Source organism: Acipenser ruthenus, chromosome 15 (assembly GCF_902713425.1).
Source record: "Acipenser ruthenus chromosome 15, fAciRut3.2 maternal haplotype, whole genome shotgun sequence".
NCBI lineage: Eukaryota > Metazoa > Chordata > Actinopteri > Acipenseriformes > Acipenseridae > Acipenser > Acipenser ruthenus.
The window spans coordinates 3,509,409-3,527,395 of record NC_081203.1 but is presented as its reverse complement, the minus strand read 5'-3'; the positions used below and the strand labels follow the sequence as shown (position 1 = coordinate 3,527,395).

Here is a 17,987-nt window from a genome sequence, read left to right as displayed (position 1 = left end):
TGAGTTATTGTCTTTACATACTGGGCTGTACAGTACAGTACATGGTGTATAGTACACATTGAAGTATAGACTTCCCTTATAAAAGTTTTAAACAGTCATTTTATTTTTTTTTTGTTTCCCTTTGTTGATCAGTTACTCGTGATAAATACAGTCTGTATACTGTATAAAAGTCAGTTTCGTTACTGATGGGAAAGGTAGAAAATCTGATACTGATACTGTAGTTCACGTTCAGTTCAAGACCGCACAAGCATGAAGAGTCTCAGAACAGAAGAAAATATCTCCTTCCAAGCAGCTGATTGATCTCAAAACTTTATCAAGCTGTGTCTTAAAGAATCCTAATGATTCATCATCAACAACATGGCTAGATAACCCATGGCATCCCCTCACCACTGCTTCTGTAAGAACATAAGAAAGTTTACAAACGAGAGGAGGCCATTCGGCCCGTCTTGCTCGTTTGGTTGTTGGTAGCTTATTGCTCTCGGAATCTCATCGAGCAGCTTCCTGAAGGATCCCAGGGTGTCGGCTTCAACAGTAAAGAAGTCCTAAGTCTCTCTCCACCTGATTCCCAACTGAGTCCTCTGGTCCTGGTTTCTGTGATGCGCTAAAGTATTGGCTTGGTTTAACTTCAGTTAAGATCCCTAACTCTTTCTTTTAGGGTAAAGAATGATCAAACAAAATAAAAACATAAATAAATGTGAAAATAACAACAGACCTGTGAAATGTACCCCTTCTTGTACTGGACAGAGTGATCTTTAGTAGAAATATCTCCAATCATTGATGCAGCTGGTGCAGCTGGAAATCATGCAGCTCTATGCAGTGTGTTTTAATCATTTAAGGGAAGCAAACTAAACCGGCTGCCAGGTTCCTAAATCAATGCAGTGTAACAGGTAGTGCATCAATAAGGTAAACCTTTGCTGTATTTATTTTTTTAAGTGATAAAAATACATATATTTATACTATTCTTTCATAAATGAAGAACTACATATTACATGGGTAAATTACACGAAAATTGTGAAATCAGTCATAACTGTGAGAGAAAAGCCTTATACATCATGTGATCATTAACCAAGACTGATTGTATTATATTTTGTGGACTTTATACTAAAAAGAACCCCAAATACAGCACTTGATTGTTCCTTTCTGTCTGGACCTCATTAGGAAAGTTCAGAGACCTTAACAGAAGCTGGAATTTTTTTTGTTTTGTTTATTTTTGTTTTTAGACCAAAACCTGAAGGGAAATTTCTAACAGGTAGACAATGTGAAGCAGTTCACTGAAACCCTGCACCAAACAAACAAAGAGAACTGGAAATCTCCCAACTTTTGGTTTCTTGGAAATTTTGAAAGCTTGGCCTGTTTTGAAAGAGAATGCTAAGCCCCCCCCCCCCCCCCCCCCCCCCCCACCCAGACCTTCACTTTGTTTGTTCAGTTTATTTACAGTCACCAAAAAGTCATGTACGCCCCCCTTTGAAACGCACATTTCGCCCTCTCTCTGTGAGACAAACAGGCATGCTTTTGTAGCAGTAGGAAGTTATAAATCCCAAAACCTTTTTTGGGAAAACAAATTATTTTAACATTCTGGTAGTGTAAAAACAGTGATGTATGTTCAAAGAGTCTTTCAATGATTTAATCAGTATTTTTTTTTTTTTTTTTTTGCATATATACATAGGAAATGAAATTGTCTTCTCTGGTAAATTATGTTTAAATTCATGTATCTAGTATTATTACATAAGAACGGCATACTGACCAGTTATACAAATATGTCAGATATGATGTCTAACAGATCCAGTATGTTTGATTAATTCTAGTTTATTTGAGCGATAGCCCTTGTCCATTATTGTCAGTTACAGTAACAACTGAAAACATCATTCTAAGTGCTTTCAATAATGTCGGCATGCTAACACACAATTGTAAGTATTAAAAAACCTTAGTTACTCTGGTTAGCTGAATTACTCTAGTGTCATAGTCAATTTGATGCTAATAAAAATGCATCTGATTTTCACAGCTCGGATATCATTAGTGGAGCATAAAACTCCATCTGTGCGTTGGCGTTTCATACACTAATTCAATCAGACATTGAGCGTAACCTACCAATCCTGAATTACCATGTGTGTACGGGTCAATTAACAAAGAGAGAGAGGCACTATTTTAACTGGTTAAAGCTGCAGCTAGATGCTTTCTGCATCACATTTGCCTGTGAAGAGGTAGTTTATTGAATCATTTGAAATATCGTTTGTGAAAGTTCTATTAAGCTAGAAAGCGTTTCTTTTAAGCCACAGCATTTAAAGCAACGGGTCAACTATGTCAACTTGTTTTAAGATTTGAAACACTGCCGACAGACTAACTGAGGGTGACCTGTTCGTTGGCATGGGGGGATGCCTCTGCACAGCCTGTGTTAAGCTTGTCCTGGGGGCTCTTTGGTTGAAAGCAGCCTTAAATAAATCTTTGGTTACTAGAACATGACCTCAGTCTCCTCGTGTGTGTTCCTGCTCAGTCAACACGCTACGCTGTCATTTATTTAAATATCTCAAGTATGGAGTTGTGATGAGGTGCTACTTACTTGCAGCATATCCTAGTTTTTGTTGTACATGACATATCCAGTCACCATTTTTTTTATCTGTTACAGAGGCTGCTTATTAGGATGGCTGTGTGGTCCAGTGGTTAAAGAAAAGGGCTTGTAACCAGAAGGTCCCCGGTTCAAATCCCACCTCAGCCACTGACTCATTGTGTGACCCTGAGCAAGTCACTTAACCTCCTTGTGCTCCGTCTTTCGGGTGAGATGTAATTGTAAGTGACTCTGCAGCTGATGCATAGTTCACACACCCTAGTCTCTGTAAGTCGCCTTGGATAAAGGCGTCTGCTAAATAAACAAATAATAATAATAATAATAATAATAATAATAATAATAATAATAATAATAATAATAATAATAAATCTAACTGTCTACAGTACAAATATTTAAAACTGCATTCAGAAGGCTTTTGCAGGCTTTGTTGATGTTCCAGTTTGTACTTTCCCACCAAGGTAGTTATAGTTTGCTTGCTACTCTACCACTCTCCTGTCCCCAAAATGTTCAGCACAAGCTTTTGAATTTACATTCCTTCTAACTGTTACCCACTACAGGGGTGCACAATTCGGGTTCTAGATTCTAATTCTAACAAAGCTGTGTAGAAATTCATAACGGACAGACAGCACAAGGAAATAAATATAAAATGTGAATGTTTATTAAATGCAGACAAGTACACTCAAACACATTATCAAGATTCACCAAAAAAAAAACAATCTCTAATACTAAACCGAAAACATCAAGTTAGTCTGTTGGAGGTCAGTATGATTCAAAATGAATGATCATGAAAACGGCTGCTTGGGTGAAAAAAATGAGATGCATTTACAACTAGACTTATTTTCTGCTGTTTGTTTTTCGAGATCCCTGTCGGAGAAATACTAACGCGCTTCAAATCCTAGGTATACTGAAGCACAGGGAAATAGCAAGTGTTGGCACCCGTAGCTGTGGGAGAAGTTCAATTCGAGGCTGTGCACAATGTCATGGCTGGGTAGGTTTCATAAAGTACAAGCAGAAGGTTGTGTAAAAGTTACTTCTGCAGTAACGAAGATCACCAGAAAGGGGTGCTGAGCTCCTTACATTCTACATCATGAGTACAGGCCTTCAAACAGTACAGGCAAAGAAACAACATGCAGACACAGAATTTGGGTACTTGATTTTGAAAAGAAAATTAACACAAGTAAAGAAAAACGAACATGTTTTGAGATTGCTTTGCAACATTTAAACCCCCAAGAACATTGCATACCTCCATCACCTGGCCTTAGCTGATCCGACCATGTCGGAGGTCGCATCTCATTTGAAGCCCCCCCCCCCCCCCTCAGAGTGTGTGACACAGTCTCAAAATGTTTTAAAATCACCCAAGTTGCATCCTGTTTTGGTGTTGAGGGCCCGATTTTTCTGCTCTAGGCTAATTGCCCTTGTAATATGTTTCCTATGAAGGGGTCATTTTTCCTGTGGTATATAGACCAGTCTAATACTGTAACAGCCCTAGGCGGGGGAAAAAACACCCACTGTACACTCCAAGCTTTCGATATTTATTATTTTTCAATTACAGCTAAACTACAAATAAGTAAGTAAAGAAATAATAAAAACCTTTACTCGCCTATGTTTTTTAATGTTCTCTTCTTACAGAACTTGTGATTTTACCTCCCACCCCCTCACTAAAAGATATGTATTTTGCGCTGCTATTGAAAAATGAAGGTACTTAGTCCTTTGCTGCTCCCCAAACTGATTGTTCAGCACAAAACACATTTTTTTTTCCCTGCATCTGCACATTTCTTTCCCAATTTGCAGAGGCTGTGTGAAGATAAGGTAAGCCCAAGCAGCAGACTGACCCAAGTTAGATTTCAAGATTACTAACACAGGGCAGACTGTATGTGGCTAATAAGCTCTTACACATCAGACCGTTTAAAATGCCCCTGTAAAACATACTGTTCCTGGGCTTACCAGGAAAAATATTCTTGCCGTTTTCCAAAACATAATAGCATTAGCCGCACGAATAATCTTCAGTGTTTTACTTCCCACTCGGACGCCGTTCAAATAAAACTCCAGAAATAACGTCTTAATTGGTAACAGAAGAATATGCTATTTGGAGAAGTCACTCGACTGCGGAGAGGTGAAGCAATTAATTGTGTCACGCGTGATATTTCATTAGACAATACGAACTGTGACACTCAGGGTTGCACAGTACATCGCCATAGATCGCTAATTACAACATGCAGCTTCTCTGTCAAGGGCAGGGGTAGCCAACTCCTGGTCTTTGTTCCAACCCTGTTCTAAATTGTTTAGTTGATCCAATTAAACCTCTTCCCAGACCCTGCAGGAGTCCATTATCTCCTTTCACCTGTAAAACCTGGAGTGGAATTGCCCTCCAGGACCGGGATTGGCCACCCTTGGGCTAGAGAATGATGAATAAATGGGACTTATTCTTGATATGTAACCAGTGACATACCTCCATAACGTCCCCTAGGGCCAGCTCTACTGCTCATGTGCCATCAAGCTGTTTGGTATTCTGATTCTAGTGTGGCGTGACACCTCTAGGACTTACTCCCTTCACATTTATGAGGTAGCTTGAATCAAGTCCGTCTCCCAGGTTGCAAAGACAGGGACTGCTCAAATCATTCTGCAGCAAAACAAACTAGACCTGTTCTGATCTATTAAAAGGGTAGATGCGCTTCCACCATGTCTGAAGGTAATGCCTCTGTGTGTGATACAGTAAATAGTTGTTGAGACGTTCCCTATTCCCAAATTAATCATTTTATCTAACAATGTTAAATAAATAAATAAATAAATAGTAATAATAACAAAACATCATCAAGTATTTAATGCAACTTGGTAAAGGTAGGAAATAGTTAAGTTATGTATTTCGTTGTTTTGATTCCCCTCTGTCCCTACTAGAGCACACCATGTCTGAATTCAAAGTGCATCGGGTACACCAGGATGTAGTAAATAATTTGCCCCCCCTGCAGCACTTGCATGCAGGGACAGGGTTGTGCAGGGGGACAGGTGCACCGACTGTAGTTATGTTAGACATGATTCGAAGAGCTCTGTTGAGTTCACAGGGGTGCTTTTTTACATTTAAAACGTCACCAGGATATGACAGTGGGAACTGATAATGATACACTCTGAATTCTAAACAAGAAATACTGTCTACCTTAGTTGAGACAACGCTGATATTTCCTGCCCGTCGCAAGGTAAACACCCTACAATACAGTGTGATCTGGGATGTTTTCAAAAGATAAAACAAGCTGAAAGAAAGTCCTCATTATCATGACGTACAGTACTGAACATTACGGTTTCTCAAAGAGCGAAGTGTGTTTTTTACATGTTTGTTTTATTCCTCATCACTTGCTGTCGTCCTTGTTTGGTCGGATCTTCATTTCGGCGAATTTCAGTGAGTACTGCCACCCTGTCCAGGTGGACCACTCGATCCCGTCCGCGTACGACGTGTGGTGCCCCTTCAAGTACTGCCCGTTCAGGTTGGAGGTGTGGCAGTTCCGGTACCACCAGGCACCGTGGTAGAAAGACGCGCAGTTGTTTTCCGAGTGGTCGTTGTCTCTGTCCTTTGTGGTGAATTTCATCCCGTTGTGCTTCAGCAGCGAATCGCCTGTTTCACGACACAAGAAAGAAAGAAAAAACACACACACACACACACACAAGTTACTAAATAATACTAATAACAGTGAATCATTAAATACTGGAACAGAGAGAAATGTCCATTAAACAGAATGGAAACATCTAACACTGATAGAGCTGGAGAGGCTCTAGCAGACAGATTGTACAACAGATGTATGATATACCGGAACTTGGAGTTAAAAAAATATATATATTATTCCGTTTCATCAGCAAATACAGTTAATATCTATTTAGAATATAATATACATTCCAGATCATTTTAAACAGTGTGCATGTGGATTCTGAGGTACCATGTGCCATACTAACAGTATCATATATGTATTCACTGGGTAATTTTGCCACAAGAGACAGGAATGATGGCTGATGAGATTTTTGCAGTACATACGTTTGTAAGATATTGTTTTGAGATTGCCTGCATGTACTTTTAATACATTCCAGGTTATTTATTTATTTTTAAAATGTTTAATGTTACTTAATTGAGTCTAGTCAGCCTAACAGAGCTTCGTTGCATTGAAGGTAATTACTTTTACAGCTCAAGCTGGGCTAGATACGAATTAAGCAAATAGCCATACAATAAATCACAATAATAAAAACAACAAGAGCCCCCACAGAAGGAGATGAAAATGCTGGGTACAATGTATGCCCCAGAGCCTGAATACATATTTGGCAGTTGATTAATATTTAAAACAAGCGGAGAGGGAGCAATTAGGTGACCCCCCAAGTTGACACTCGCAGCGCATTAATAACTAATGTATATGTCCCAGTGACCTCTGATCCTGTCTTTATAATGAGGGCACCACAGAGTGTCGACTCCTGCCTGTGTCAGTCATCGCTAATAGACTCCGCTGCCATGCTGAAGCAAGCCAAAGACACATACAGGGAACTGTGATTAAATCTCAATACTGGAGCAACGGAACACAGAATCATTACACATGTGTTATGAAAAGATTAGAGAAAGGTAAACTCTATGCAGATGAAACTATTTACTCGCTGGAAATATAATCAAAGGAAATTAAATGTACAGGCGTGTTATAAAGAAACTTACGGGGCTGTATCTTTGGAGTTGAATGCCAAATTAAGTTTATATTAGGGTTAAAGAGCACCTTGCTATGGGTAAAAAATTTTTATTCTTTCGTCTCGTTGCTTAGAGATCACTTTTAATTATTTTCTATTTCAGTCTCCACTTTTTAAAACTTAAAAGCGTCCCTGTGGCTTCAATAGAGCTCTCAGAATCATGTCTAACTCGAAGTACCTCTGGTACACCAGAGTGTCACCATTAACCGCATGGAACAAATGTGTTTTTTCTTATATCCACTGTGTTGCAGGGGGACGGATTAATAGCTGCGCCCTGGTGTACCAGATGTAATTTGAAAGTAGACATGATTCTGAGTGAAATGTTGAGGTGCTGTAAACGTCAGAGGATTTGATGAATGAAACAGAAATTGATACAAAGTGAGTCTAAACACCTTTAAAAAATCAACAGAGAGTTCTGATATATACCGATATTAAGGTGTCCTTGTATATGTGAATTCAAACAGTTCACAGAAAAAAGGAAACACATAAGAATAGAAAGCGTGGTGCCATTTCTCTGCATTCTGGAACATTCCAGGGTGCATATTAAACAACAAAACAGATTGGCTGGCTGGCTGTCTCAAAACAAAAACAGTTATAATTAAACGCTGCTGTACAACTTGTGAAGCTGCAGTTCCGATGATACGGTTTCCATGGTTACTTTAAACACTCAAAGGTGTTTCATCTGTGTTTGCTTCACTGTGAATGCCTTAAGGTAAGGTTAAAAAAAAAAAAAACGCATTGCCTGATTAAACTGGCCCAGCACATTACTGCACTTGAAGACCAATTAAAAATTCTAATTGGAGTCACAATGTAAAATAGGTGCAGCGGTGCTATAACTATGCCCAAAGGCGTCAAATCAACCTTTGACCAAAAAGAGACAAAAAAAAGTTTTCTTAAATTTTATTACGTGGCTTCAAAATACATTTAAATCTGTTTTTTTTTTTCTGTCCCCCTGCCCTTGTGTTATGTTTGCAATCATTCATGTGTTCGTTTCTCAAATAGCATTTTTTAAAAAATTGTATATATATATAAAATCTTTGTAAAGGAGCTTCTCTTTCATTATCTGCTATACTGTAGTCATATGTAACACAGGCTAGATCAGCAAGTCTCTTTGTGTTCGTGCGCACTAGCTCACCTGGGCATTGCTGGCATTACAACAGGCAAGTCCAAAATAGCTGATCGCTAGACGACACTGGCTCTTACTTGTATAAAGAAACTTCGGTTGATCTAGCCTATGTTACATGTGTCAGACAACTAGGAGTCCAGGGCAGCTATTTGAGTAATTGCTATAAGAATTGTTCAGAATGATTACCAGCATTATAAAAAGGTGTCAGTGTGAATGGGTTATATTACATGTGAACCACAAGCTCATTTGCTATATATCTTACACCATTATATAGAGTACCAAGGTGATTCGGCTTGAACCTGATTTAGTCATTCCCAGCGAATGTTTAGTTGCAACAGTATTCACCTGCAGTTCCAGAGTAATCCGCTACAGTCAGTGGGTATCCATCTTCATCAGGGTCGACCGAGAACAAGCCCACCCCGAACGTGCCGTAATGCGCAAACGCTGTGCTGTTCTCAAAGTCTTCCAGGTCGATCCGCAACTCGTAGTTAGCCTGCATCGTCAAGGCATGGATCCTCTTCATACCTTTAAGAAACACAGAGCACCGGTACGCACACGCATCAAATTGTATTTCACATGCAGTGCTGTGTATAGGACTGCAGTGCTATAGGGTTGTGCAGGATTTAATTTGCCCTTCAATAAAGGTGCAATTAATATGAAATGTTGTAAAATGTTATCAGTGTGAGTAAAATACATTTTGGGGAAACAAAAAACATGGACATGTCCTGCATTTCAGTTTTGTTTCCCTGAGCTACGGTACAGTATTGCATACATACAGATCCTCCTGCTGATGCCTGCAGCTGCATGCCTGTTTAAGGTTTCAAAGCAGCTTGTCGGTCTTCAGCTGAAGTCACCTTAAGGGAATATAAATAAACTGGAAAACCACCAAGGACTGGGTCAAAAAGTTTTGTTTTAAATTGAACTTAATTTTGAGGTACTACTGCTTTAAGAGAAGTTTATTAATTCTCTTCCTCGTTCTCATTAAAAAAAACAAAAGTGCAAATACATTATTGTGCCACCGGGTGGTGCTCTTCTATCAAACTTAAAAATCCCATTGTAAACAAAGATAAATAATAACACCTTCAAGCAGAATGGAGTTTAACCAACATAATACGATTTCCAGGTATCTGGCTCTAAACAACACCAGACCAACAGAAGAAAATGACTTTCCTGTCAAATATAGCTCTAGGTATAGAGAATGATACAGTGGCAATCTCTACTCCTCTTGTGTGACTTAAATTGAACATATGATACAAAGCTTTCAGTAATGAGAAGGAAATTTATGATAACACATCGAAGTCAAAAGATGATACTGACTATGGAGTCAATATCCAAACTGTTAAAACAAAAAAGATCACAAGTGAGACCCTTTTGATGTCTTTTTGTGGGTATCGATGTTTTAAATCTTTCAAGACTTTACACACCATAGGTCTAAGAAGTATAAACCTGCATGGTTAAAGTTCATCACAGATATGCACAGTTGTTGGTGAATGGGTGTATTATTGTCTTTGAAAGTAGCCATTGCTAACAGGGCAGCCTTCTTAGGTGGACTTAATCTGCCACAATGCTTAAGTAAACTACAGCATTTGTTCAGCCTCCCAAAGTAAATGGGGAGAGCACACCCCAAACCAGGGCGATGCTCAAGCCAGTCATGAATAGAATATGAGACAGGTTGCAAGCTGCTCTCCAGAAGCGTGCTTTCCAAACAGCATTCTGCACTATATTCATATACATATACAATACAGTTACATAAGAATAATGAAACAGTATAGCTAATATGCTGTCATTCCCATCTGATGCAAGCCACCTGTTTGCTTAATCATTCTAAAATTAAATTCAGGTTCAAAAATATACTCAAGAGTGAGGGCTTTAATTTATCGTCTGTCAGCAACTGTGGTTGATCTGTAGCCAGCAAGCGTTGAAGGGGTGGGGATAATGTCACTCCCCAGGTGAAATGACCAAGGCAGTTCACCGAAGGCAGGGCTTATAAACAGAAACCGTGTAGTACAAGACGTGTTTTAAAATTACAAGTTTTGCCATATAAACATGCTTTGAGACCTGTTTAGTGAATGGAAGTGCATGATGGGTAATAAATAATTGTTTTAGCTACAACCATTTTAATTTTATAATGTTTACAAAGGGAAAAGCAATGCAACATTCATTTTCTGTTCGACTATAAAAGACAATACTTGAGTGAGTTCACAGTGATAAGATCATTAGTTAGACAGATCTGTAGACTTTTATCTAACAATTAATAATAAGTAATGAGAATGCCATCTTCAAAATTAAAATGAATAGGCTCAGTAGGAACATGTCGTGGTTCAATTCTGAATTATTTATTTGCTTTGATTTTAAAAGTGTGTTGGGAAATCTATTTAATGCTCTTAAGAAATCAGTTTAGACTTGGCATTGTTGTTTTATTCTCTGTGCTGACGGGCAGAGATCTCGTCTACCTCAGGAATGATCTTTTTTCACTTGTGATATTTCGGAGAATTAAATATTAATGATGCTTTTATTCTGTTTTAGCTTTGGGCGTCAATTCAGTCTCGGTGATCTTAATATCTGAAGATGCGCCATAGCCTCGGCTGCCACGTTTAGAGTCACGATCTCAAGAGAGGGAGGTCTTTAAACTCTGCAGGAAAACTTCGATAAATCATGCCACCTGCGGCAGATTCCGGCTCCAGACTGCCTTTGAACATTTGTACGCGGATGACAGATGCATAAAAAAAACACTCTTGGATACAAATTTATTTGATTTGTTTTTTGTACTGGTGAAAATGCCCTTCCACAATATCTCTGAGCAACAAAGAGAACAGCAGGCCTCACCACACACAGTCACAGCGAGGGGTCCGACACACTAATGGAAAAAAAAACAGTTTGTGTCAAATCACTAAGACAACAGACACTGGCTAAAAATAACCAAATAAGAAGCTGAAAACTTTTCCTTTTCCTTTCCCTCATAAAAATATTAGTGCCATCGCAGTATCCTGTAGGCTGGGAAATCACATTCAGTGTATAGGTCATTTTGTTGCATATTTCTAGTGAAAATTATGGTACAGATACGTGGATACTATACAAGCACACCCATGTAAACACACATATGTATGACCTGATAAGAAAATAGATCAACATTACAGTGGACTGAAATCGGAGGGTTCTGCATTATTAAAACATTAAAGTAGAGGCATTCAGAAATATAGAAATATACTTTCTAATATCATTATTATGTGACTATTATTCTACCTCCTAATACCATGCTGCCAGCACTTTTCAATATATGATATTCTGATAAACCAGTTACATTTTTACAAGAAGGCTATTAGTGCTTAATAATTTATAACTCGCACAGGCAATTAACACTTTGCACTGGATGCTCCTGAGTAGGAGTCATACTTGCATGCCCTTCCGCATAATCAAATCATCTCTTTATCTGGCCATTAAATACAGAGCTCGCTTTCGCACACATTTCAGAGTTTTTTTTTTTTCTAATTTTTAATTCAAATATTTTATTGGATCATTACTTTTTATTTACACAACCTTCCATCAGCTTATTTCATTAACAGCGCCGAGCTGTGTTGAATCCATGAAGAGGCTTTTAATAATTTAAAATGTGTGTGTGTGTGTTTTTTTTTTTTTTAAACAGGTTAATTTTCAGAGTACATTTCCTTGCTGTTTTACAGTATGAAACGTATCATTCATATGTCGTCCAAAGATATTAAAGAATATTAATTTTGAGGGGATTTAAAAATGAGGGCAGGGCAGTTTCTCAAGATATTAAAAATATAATTTCAGGACACCATGGGAAGAAAATACCAGGCGTTACCACAGGGGGCGCTAACTATTTGAAATCCTGTTTGTTTGCATTTTTCAGTTAGGACTGAAGGCTGGCAGAAATAGTTCTCACCAGTTCTGCTCTGAAGGCCACCTAATGAGCCAAAGATGCAAGAGACGGCTAGTGCTAAACATCAAACTGCAAGTAAAAAAAAAAAAGAACACACATCGGCATCACTCATTGTGGACTGTCAATTAATAATCTCATACCGATGAAATATGCAAGGCAGAAGAAGCACTTTATAAATGGGAATAGACAGTTTGAGTGCAGTGTTCAAATGGGTGCATACCGGTATTGATTTATTTAAATGATGTCTTTCTATTATTGTTTTGAAGTGAGAAACAAGATCTTGCTGAAAAGCATGTGCTGCTGTTTCCCGGTTGAGCTCAGGAACTGTGTATCTGTGCTGTGTCTTATAAATACACTCTTGCACGTCTCAAAGTAGACAGCTGTCACGCCCCCCCGTCCATCTCGGGCAGTCAAAGGGCAGGCAGGCAGAATCGCTGCCTGTCCATCAACCAGTTTATAACCCAACAGCACCGTCTCTGCAGAGAGTCTTTCCGTATCAGACACTCAGCCGAAGTGACGTCATTTTCTTTCAATAAAAATACAGTACAGTGGGGTCTATGGGGCAGATGTATTAACACCACTTTTTAGATCATTAAAATAAGCAGGTTTGGGGTTCCTTGGGTTTGGGCAATCAAATATCTAACGGTGCAAGCAAGTCTCTTCAGTGTATTTCTATTGGTAAAAATACAGCACAAAGGATCCTATTTGAATTACTTAAAGGATTGTTTGGGTCAATTGAATAGGCCTGATTATCTGATATACAAAAAAAAAAAAAAGAAACCTTAGTCTCTGTCGGTCTGTCTGTCTGTCTGTCGTCACAACACAAATGCAACATGTACCGCTATGGCCAAAAGTTTTGCATCACCTAGAATTTTTGGATCGAGACATAAAAAAATAACTATATGAACATAATTTAGATATTTTATTGAACATCATGTAATCAAAGAAACTACAAAATGATATCGCAAAAGTCTACCGGAAGCCATAATAGTAGTACAGTATTTCATGTTCGATTTCAAAATGTCCCATTTTAAAATTTTTGGCAGTTTTTCATTAAGCAGATGGGAAAACTGTGTAATTCGGTATGTTAACGTAACATCATTCAGCAGGTTTCATTCGATATTATGAAGGAGACTTTACTAATTCTATAGGATGATGCAAAACTTTTGGCCCTAGCTGTACAAAAGGTCAAGATTTCTATTTTTGTCTGTATTCATCTTTGATTTTAATAGTTAAATATTCATGCCGTATTCTGTTCCTGACCTACACATAGTTGAACCAAACTTTCTGTACATTTAGGCTCCTCTTTATCTAAAGAAAACAATTAAAAATACTGGAGAACAGAGACAACAAAATTATAGTGCATGTGGGACAAGCAATGCTTTTTACAAAAAACAAAATTACCCTGCATTAAAATGTCAGAATGTAACCTTTGAGACTGAAGAGAATTTGTTTACATGAATTATGTTTTATTATTATAACACTGGTGCTGATTTTCCAGGACGTTGTTAGAATAGTTTAACCTCACTTCGCTTCAGAAACCTTTGTTGTGTAGAGTAAATGGCTTCAAATGTCATATTTCAGTGGTTTGCCCTTTTCTTTTTGTGATGTTGGTAATCACCTCAGTGATTCTGACTGAGTTATCAGCTCTATTGTTACGTTTTATGAGAGTTCTCCTATAAGAAGCTCTATTTTGCTTGTTGTAATGCTCTGATGTCACTATTTACATGCATATATTACAACTTGGGAATAAGCTAAGGTAAGAAACTAGAGAGTCAAGGAGGCAAACGGTGCACTGAAGAAGACACAAGCCGAAACGTTTTGTCTACCTGACTTGATTGTGTTTTTGCGGTAGAACCACAAATATCTCATCTTCATTTCATTTGGTTTCTTCAACAGTACTGCATGATGGCCTAGCACTGCAGGGACCCAAATAACAAATCACTTCTCTAATGCTATCTAAGAAAGAAACATTCCCCTGTAATTTACTCAATTGAAAGGATCTCCGGGGTCTATTCAGTTGATCTAAATGTCATATCTCAAAGTCAAATCCCTTTTTTTTTTTTATGATGTCGGTAAGTGCTTTATGGGATTCTGCCTCAGTTATGCATTATTGAGTGCTCTTATATTCTTTGTGCTGTACTTTCTTTTGTTTTGAGGTTACGACTGGAATAAGATACCAGAGATATTTGAACTCATAAGTCGTTCAGGGTTTTTAGCTGTCAAATCTTTATAATTTCTGATAACCTGTAGCCTACTAACCTACTCATTGATAGGCAGGAACTAATGCCTGGTGTCCTGGAAATGGCAGGAATACATTTACACAAAAGAATGATTCTTGATTTCGGAAGGGTGAGTGAGTATGTATGTTATGACCTGGCTGTTATTCTCTTGTATTTGATATGATTAAGTCATCAAGGTAAAAAAAAAAAAATGTGCTTGAAATATGAAGGTACAGCTGATACAAGGAATCAGTGGAAATGGATGAAGGAAAAGGGACTGAATTCCAGAACCATTAGGAACTAGGCCTTTAATGATTTCTTTGTGCGTTTCTCTAAGGTACTCTGTAAACCTTTTGTGTTGGCAAAAAGTGAAAAAAAAGTGTTCTGTGATCGGAAAACGGCTTAGCCGTCCGATATAGTGAGGAACGAAAGAACAAGTATTTGGTACTCCATGTGGGGTTTTTGTTTGGTTTTGTTTTGTGTAAATAAAAGTCCATGCAAGCGATAAAGTGCAGTTCTGTGTCTGGGTCTGCTGTGTTTAAATGTGAAAACGAACCCGAGCCGTAAGGCTGTGTTACTATATATATACACAGCACAGCACACATCGCTCCCTGCCAACCCAATATTCCCCACAAACACACACACACACACAAACACACACACACACACACACACACACACACACACACACGTCAACCCGGCAGGGCCTTTGCCCTGCCACACCACCCCTGACATCTTTTGATCAGCAGGAGATCTTGTGCTCTGAAAATATCACAGCACCCCGCTGGCTCAAACACAAGTTGTGTGCAGTGGTGCACTATGTGGCTGAGATTAAACAATACTTCATGGTGTCCAAGCACTGCAGAGACATGAATACTAAAAGCACCCTCACTTGTTTTGGGTCTGTTTGTGTAAAAAGTTGGCAGATCTACAGTAGTGTGTACATGTATAAGAACACCCCATTGCCTCTAGTTTGGATTTGTTATGCATATGAAATCAAACCATTGGGGCAATCTTGGAGCATTTTCAAATTTTCACTGTAAGTTCTGGATATGGCTGCACAGAGCGAAAAAAAAATTGGACAGCTGATGGCACTCGTTTTGGAAGACGCGAGTGCTCGTCTTCGTCTCTCCCGAGTTAGTGCGGGGGTTGCAGAATGAGCCAGGTTGAATAATAATTGGACATTACAAATTGGGAGAAAATTGGAAACGAATCAAAATAATTGTTAAAAAAATAGGCAAATTAGTGATAATTAATTCAGAAGCTGTTGAAGATGCCTAATTAAAGCACAAAGTGGTGTAACATTGTCACCCGAGTGCCTGTTGTTTCTATGACACTGATTTACTGAGCGAAAAATCATGAAGGTAGGTATATAAATGACACATCTTGATGTTTTCTAATACATTTGCACACTGCTGTATTAAATAATTAATACAAGGCCCATGGTTATGGAAATGTTCATGCAGCAGTGTGTGTGCGACTCCTCTTTAGTTTATTTCTATTTGTAACACACCTCTGATTGCCTGGGTTTGAATCCGGTTCAATTTAAATGAGTATAGTGTCTCAATACCGCATTACAATCACTTTTTAAGCACAGCAAATTTGCAAGCATCAAATTGCAAGAATTAATTTTATAGAAAAAAAAGATGACAAAAAACCCCATTGACACAGCAGTCCCTAACAGCCTATTTTCAATATGTGCAGCTTTCGATACACAAATAAATAACGTATTAAATAACACATTAGAGAGCTTTCAATAGCACAAAGCAATGACATTATATCAAGAAGATAGAATCTTGAACTCCTGTAATAAAAAGTACAGTCTAGTTGCGATCGGCTTTCAAGAACAAATGAATATTTAACCGTGCTCTTAGGTAAAAAAAAAAAAAAAAAAGTCTTCATAAAAATGTGATACACTGAAGAAAGAGAATTCAGAAAGATTATGACGATATATTTGAAGAAAAGCCTGCTGATATCAAGCGTGACAACAAGCCCCTTTTATTAAAACTGCATGTGGGGACTTATCTGATTCTATCATGCATATATTTCCTTGCTCATAGGACCTTGTCCAGTTCAGGCTGACTATCCTGGAGATTATGGGGCATGCTGTTCTAGGATTTACAACCGTGGCAAAATAATTTGATATGTGATATATATGTGATATATATGTATATATATATATATATATATATATATATATATATATATATATAGTGTTATCTTTTTCTCTGTATTCATGAATGTGTTAGTAAATGATTAACAGCAATACCCTTGCAAAGACAGTCACTATGTCATTTAGTGAAATGCACTGTGTAGCTCACAGAAGTACAACACATGTTTTATTCAGTAGTATGGATGCATGCATTCAGTCGTAATATGTTTCACTTGTATCCACTGCACCGCGCTCACTTGGACGGTTCTCCAAGAAGTGCGGTTCTCCAGGCTCTCTTAAATACAGTCAGATCGTAATACAAGTACCATTTCATTTCAGACCTGTGTCTCCATCTCATGCTATTTATTTACTGTCATGCTACATCTCATACAGTATGCAGGGATTTCCATCACCTCGAAATATGGGAAACTGAAGAGACGTTTGGAAAATCTGCAGAAAACTTACTGTGTGCTTTCCCCCTTTGTTTTGAGTATACCAGATCATTTGATTAATGTTGCATTGCCTTCTGAATTACGTTTCTTAAAGTGTTTGTATCTAACAAAATAATTTCATAAATCTAACCTGTGAAACACTTTCATTCGCTGTACAGTAGGTTCTGAAATGTGCAGTTGTGAAAGATAAACATATTTTAAATGTAAGGAATTATTTAGTCGGCTACAATCACTTTAAAAGTGAATAAATAGAGTAAAAACGTAAGAAGCTCTCAACCATGCAGTAAGTGTTAAGAAAATCTCCTGCCTTATTAAAAGCTAATTCAATGCACGTGTGATTTTCCTAAAAAGAAATGGACTTTTAATAACAAGATTAAATAATGCAACAAGAAGGATGAAATTGACATGCGATCCACAGAGATGCCTGGCAGAGCTGGAAGCATCAATCTAGTGTTTTAATAAACTGCACACAGAATGATTGCAGGAAGCAGGAAGTTGCTGTACATCAACAGCACAGTGCGGTTTATTTGTTCTATTTTGTTTCAGAGTGTTTCTTTCATATTCACAGCAAGGTGTGATTCATCACAATATCGTACAGTGTAGTAGTCTTGTTATATGGAAAGGTCACATAGCGGACATGACAAGATTTACCATTTTGGGAATTAAAACAAAAAAATACGTTAACCCAGTTTTTTTTTTTTTGTTTCTCAGTGAGGAAATAAAAATATCCGAATTCGTTTTTGACGTCTTTGGTTGATGTGCCCTTTTGCGTTAGTTTCGTACAATTGTAACGTCACAAACCCCTAAATGTCATGTCTAAGTTGTTTCATTCTGGTAAATTTATTTGGTGTGTTTTTTTTACTG

At 37.9% G+C, this 17,987-nt stretch overlaps 1 protein-coding gene across 2 annotated transcripts in view; it reads right to left on the bottom strand.

Annotated features, from left to right (window-relative positions):
* Positions 1-3,199: 3,199 nt before the first annotated feature.
* Positions 3,200-17,987, bottom strand: part of LOC117422095 (fibrinogen C domain-containing protein 1-like) — a 61,824-nt gene continuing 47,036 nt past the window's right edge. For both annotated transcript variants that reach the window (XM_034036750.3, XM_034036751.3), the window contains 2 exons: positions 8,742-8,921; positions 3,200-6,167 (listed from right to left, as the gene is read on the bottom strand). In XM_034036750.3, the coding sequence (XP_033892641.2) occupies positions 5,905-6,167; positions 8,742-8,921 (443 nt within the window). In that variant the 3' untranslated portion in view covers positions 3,200-5,904. The remainder of the gene's footprint in view (positions 6,168-8,741; positions 8,922-17,987) is intronic.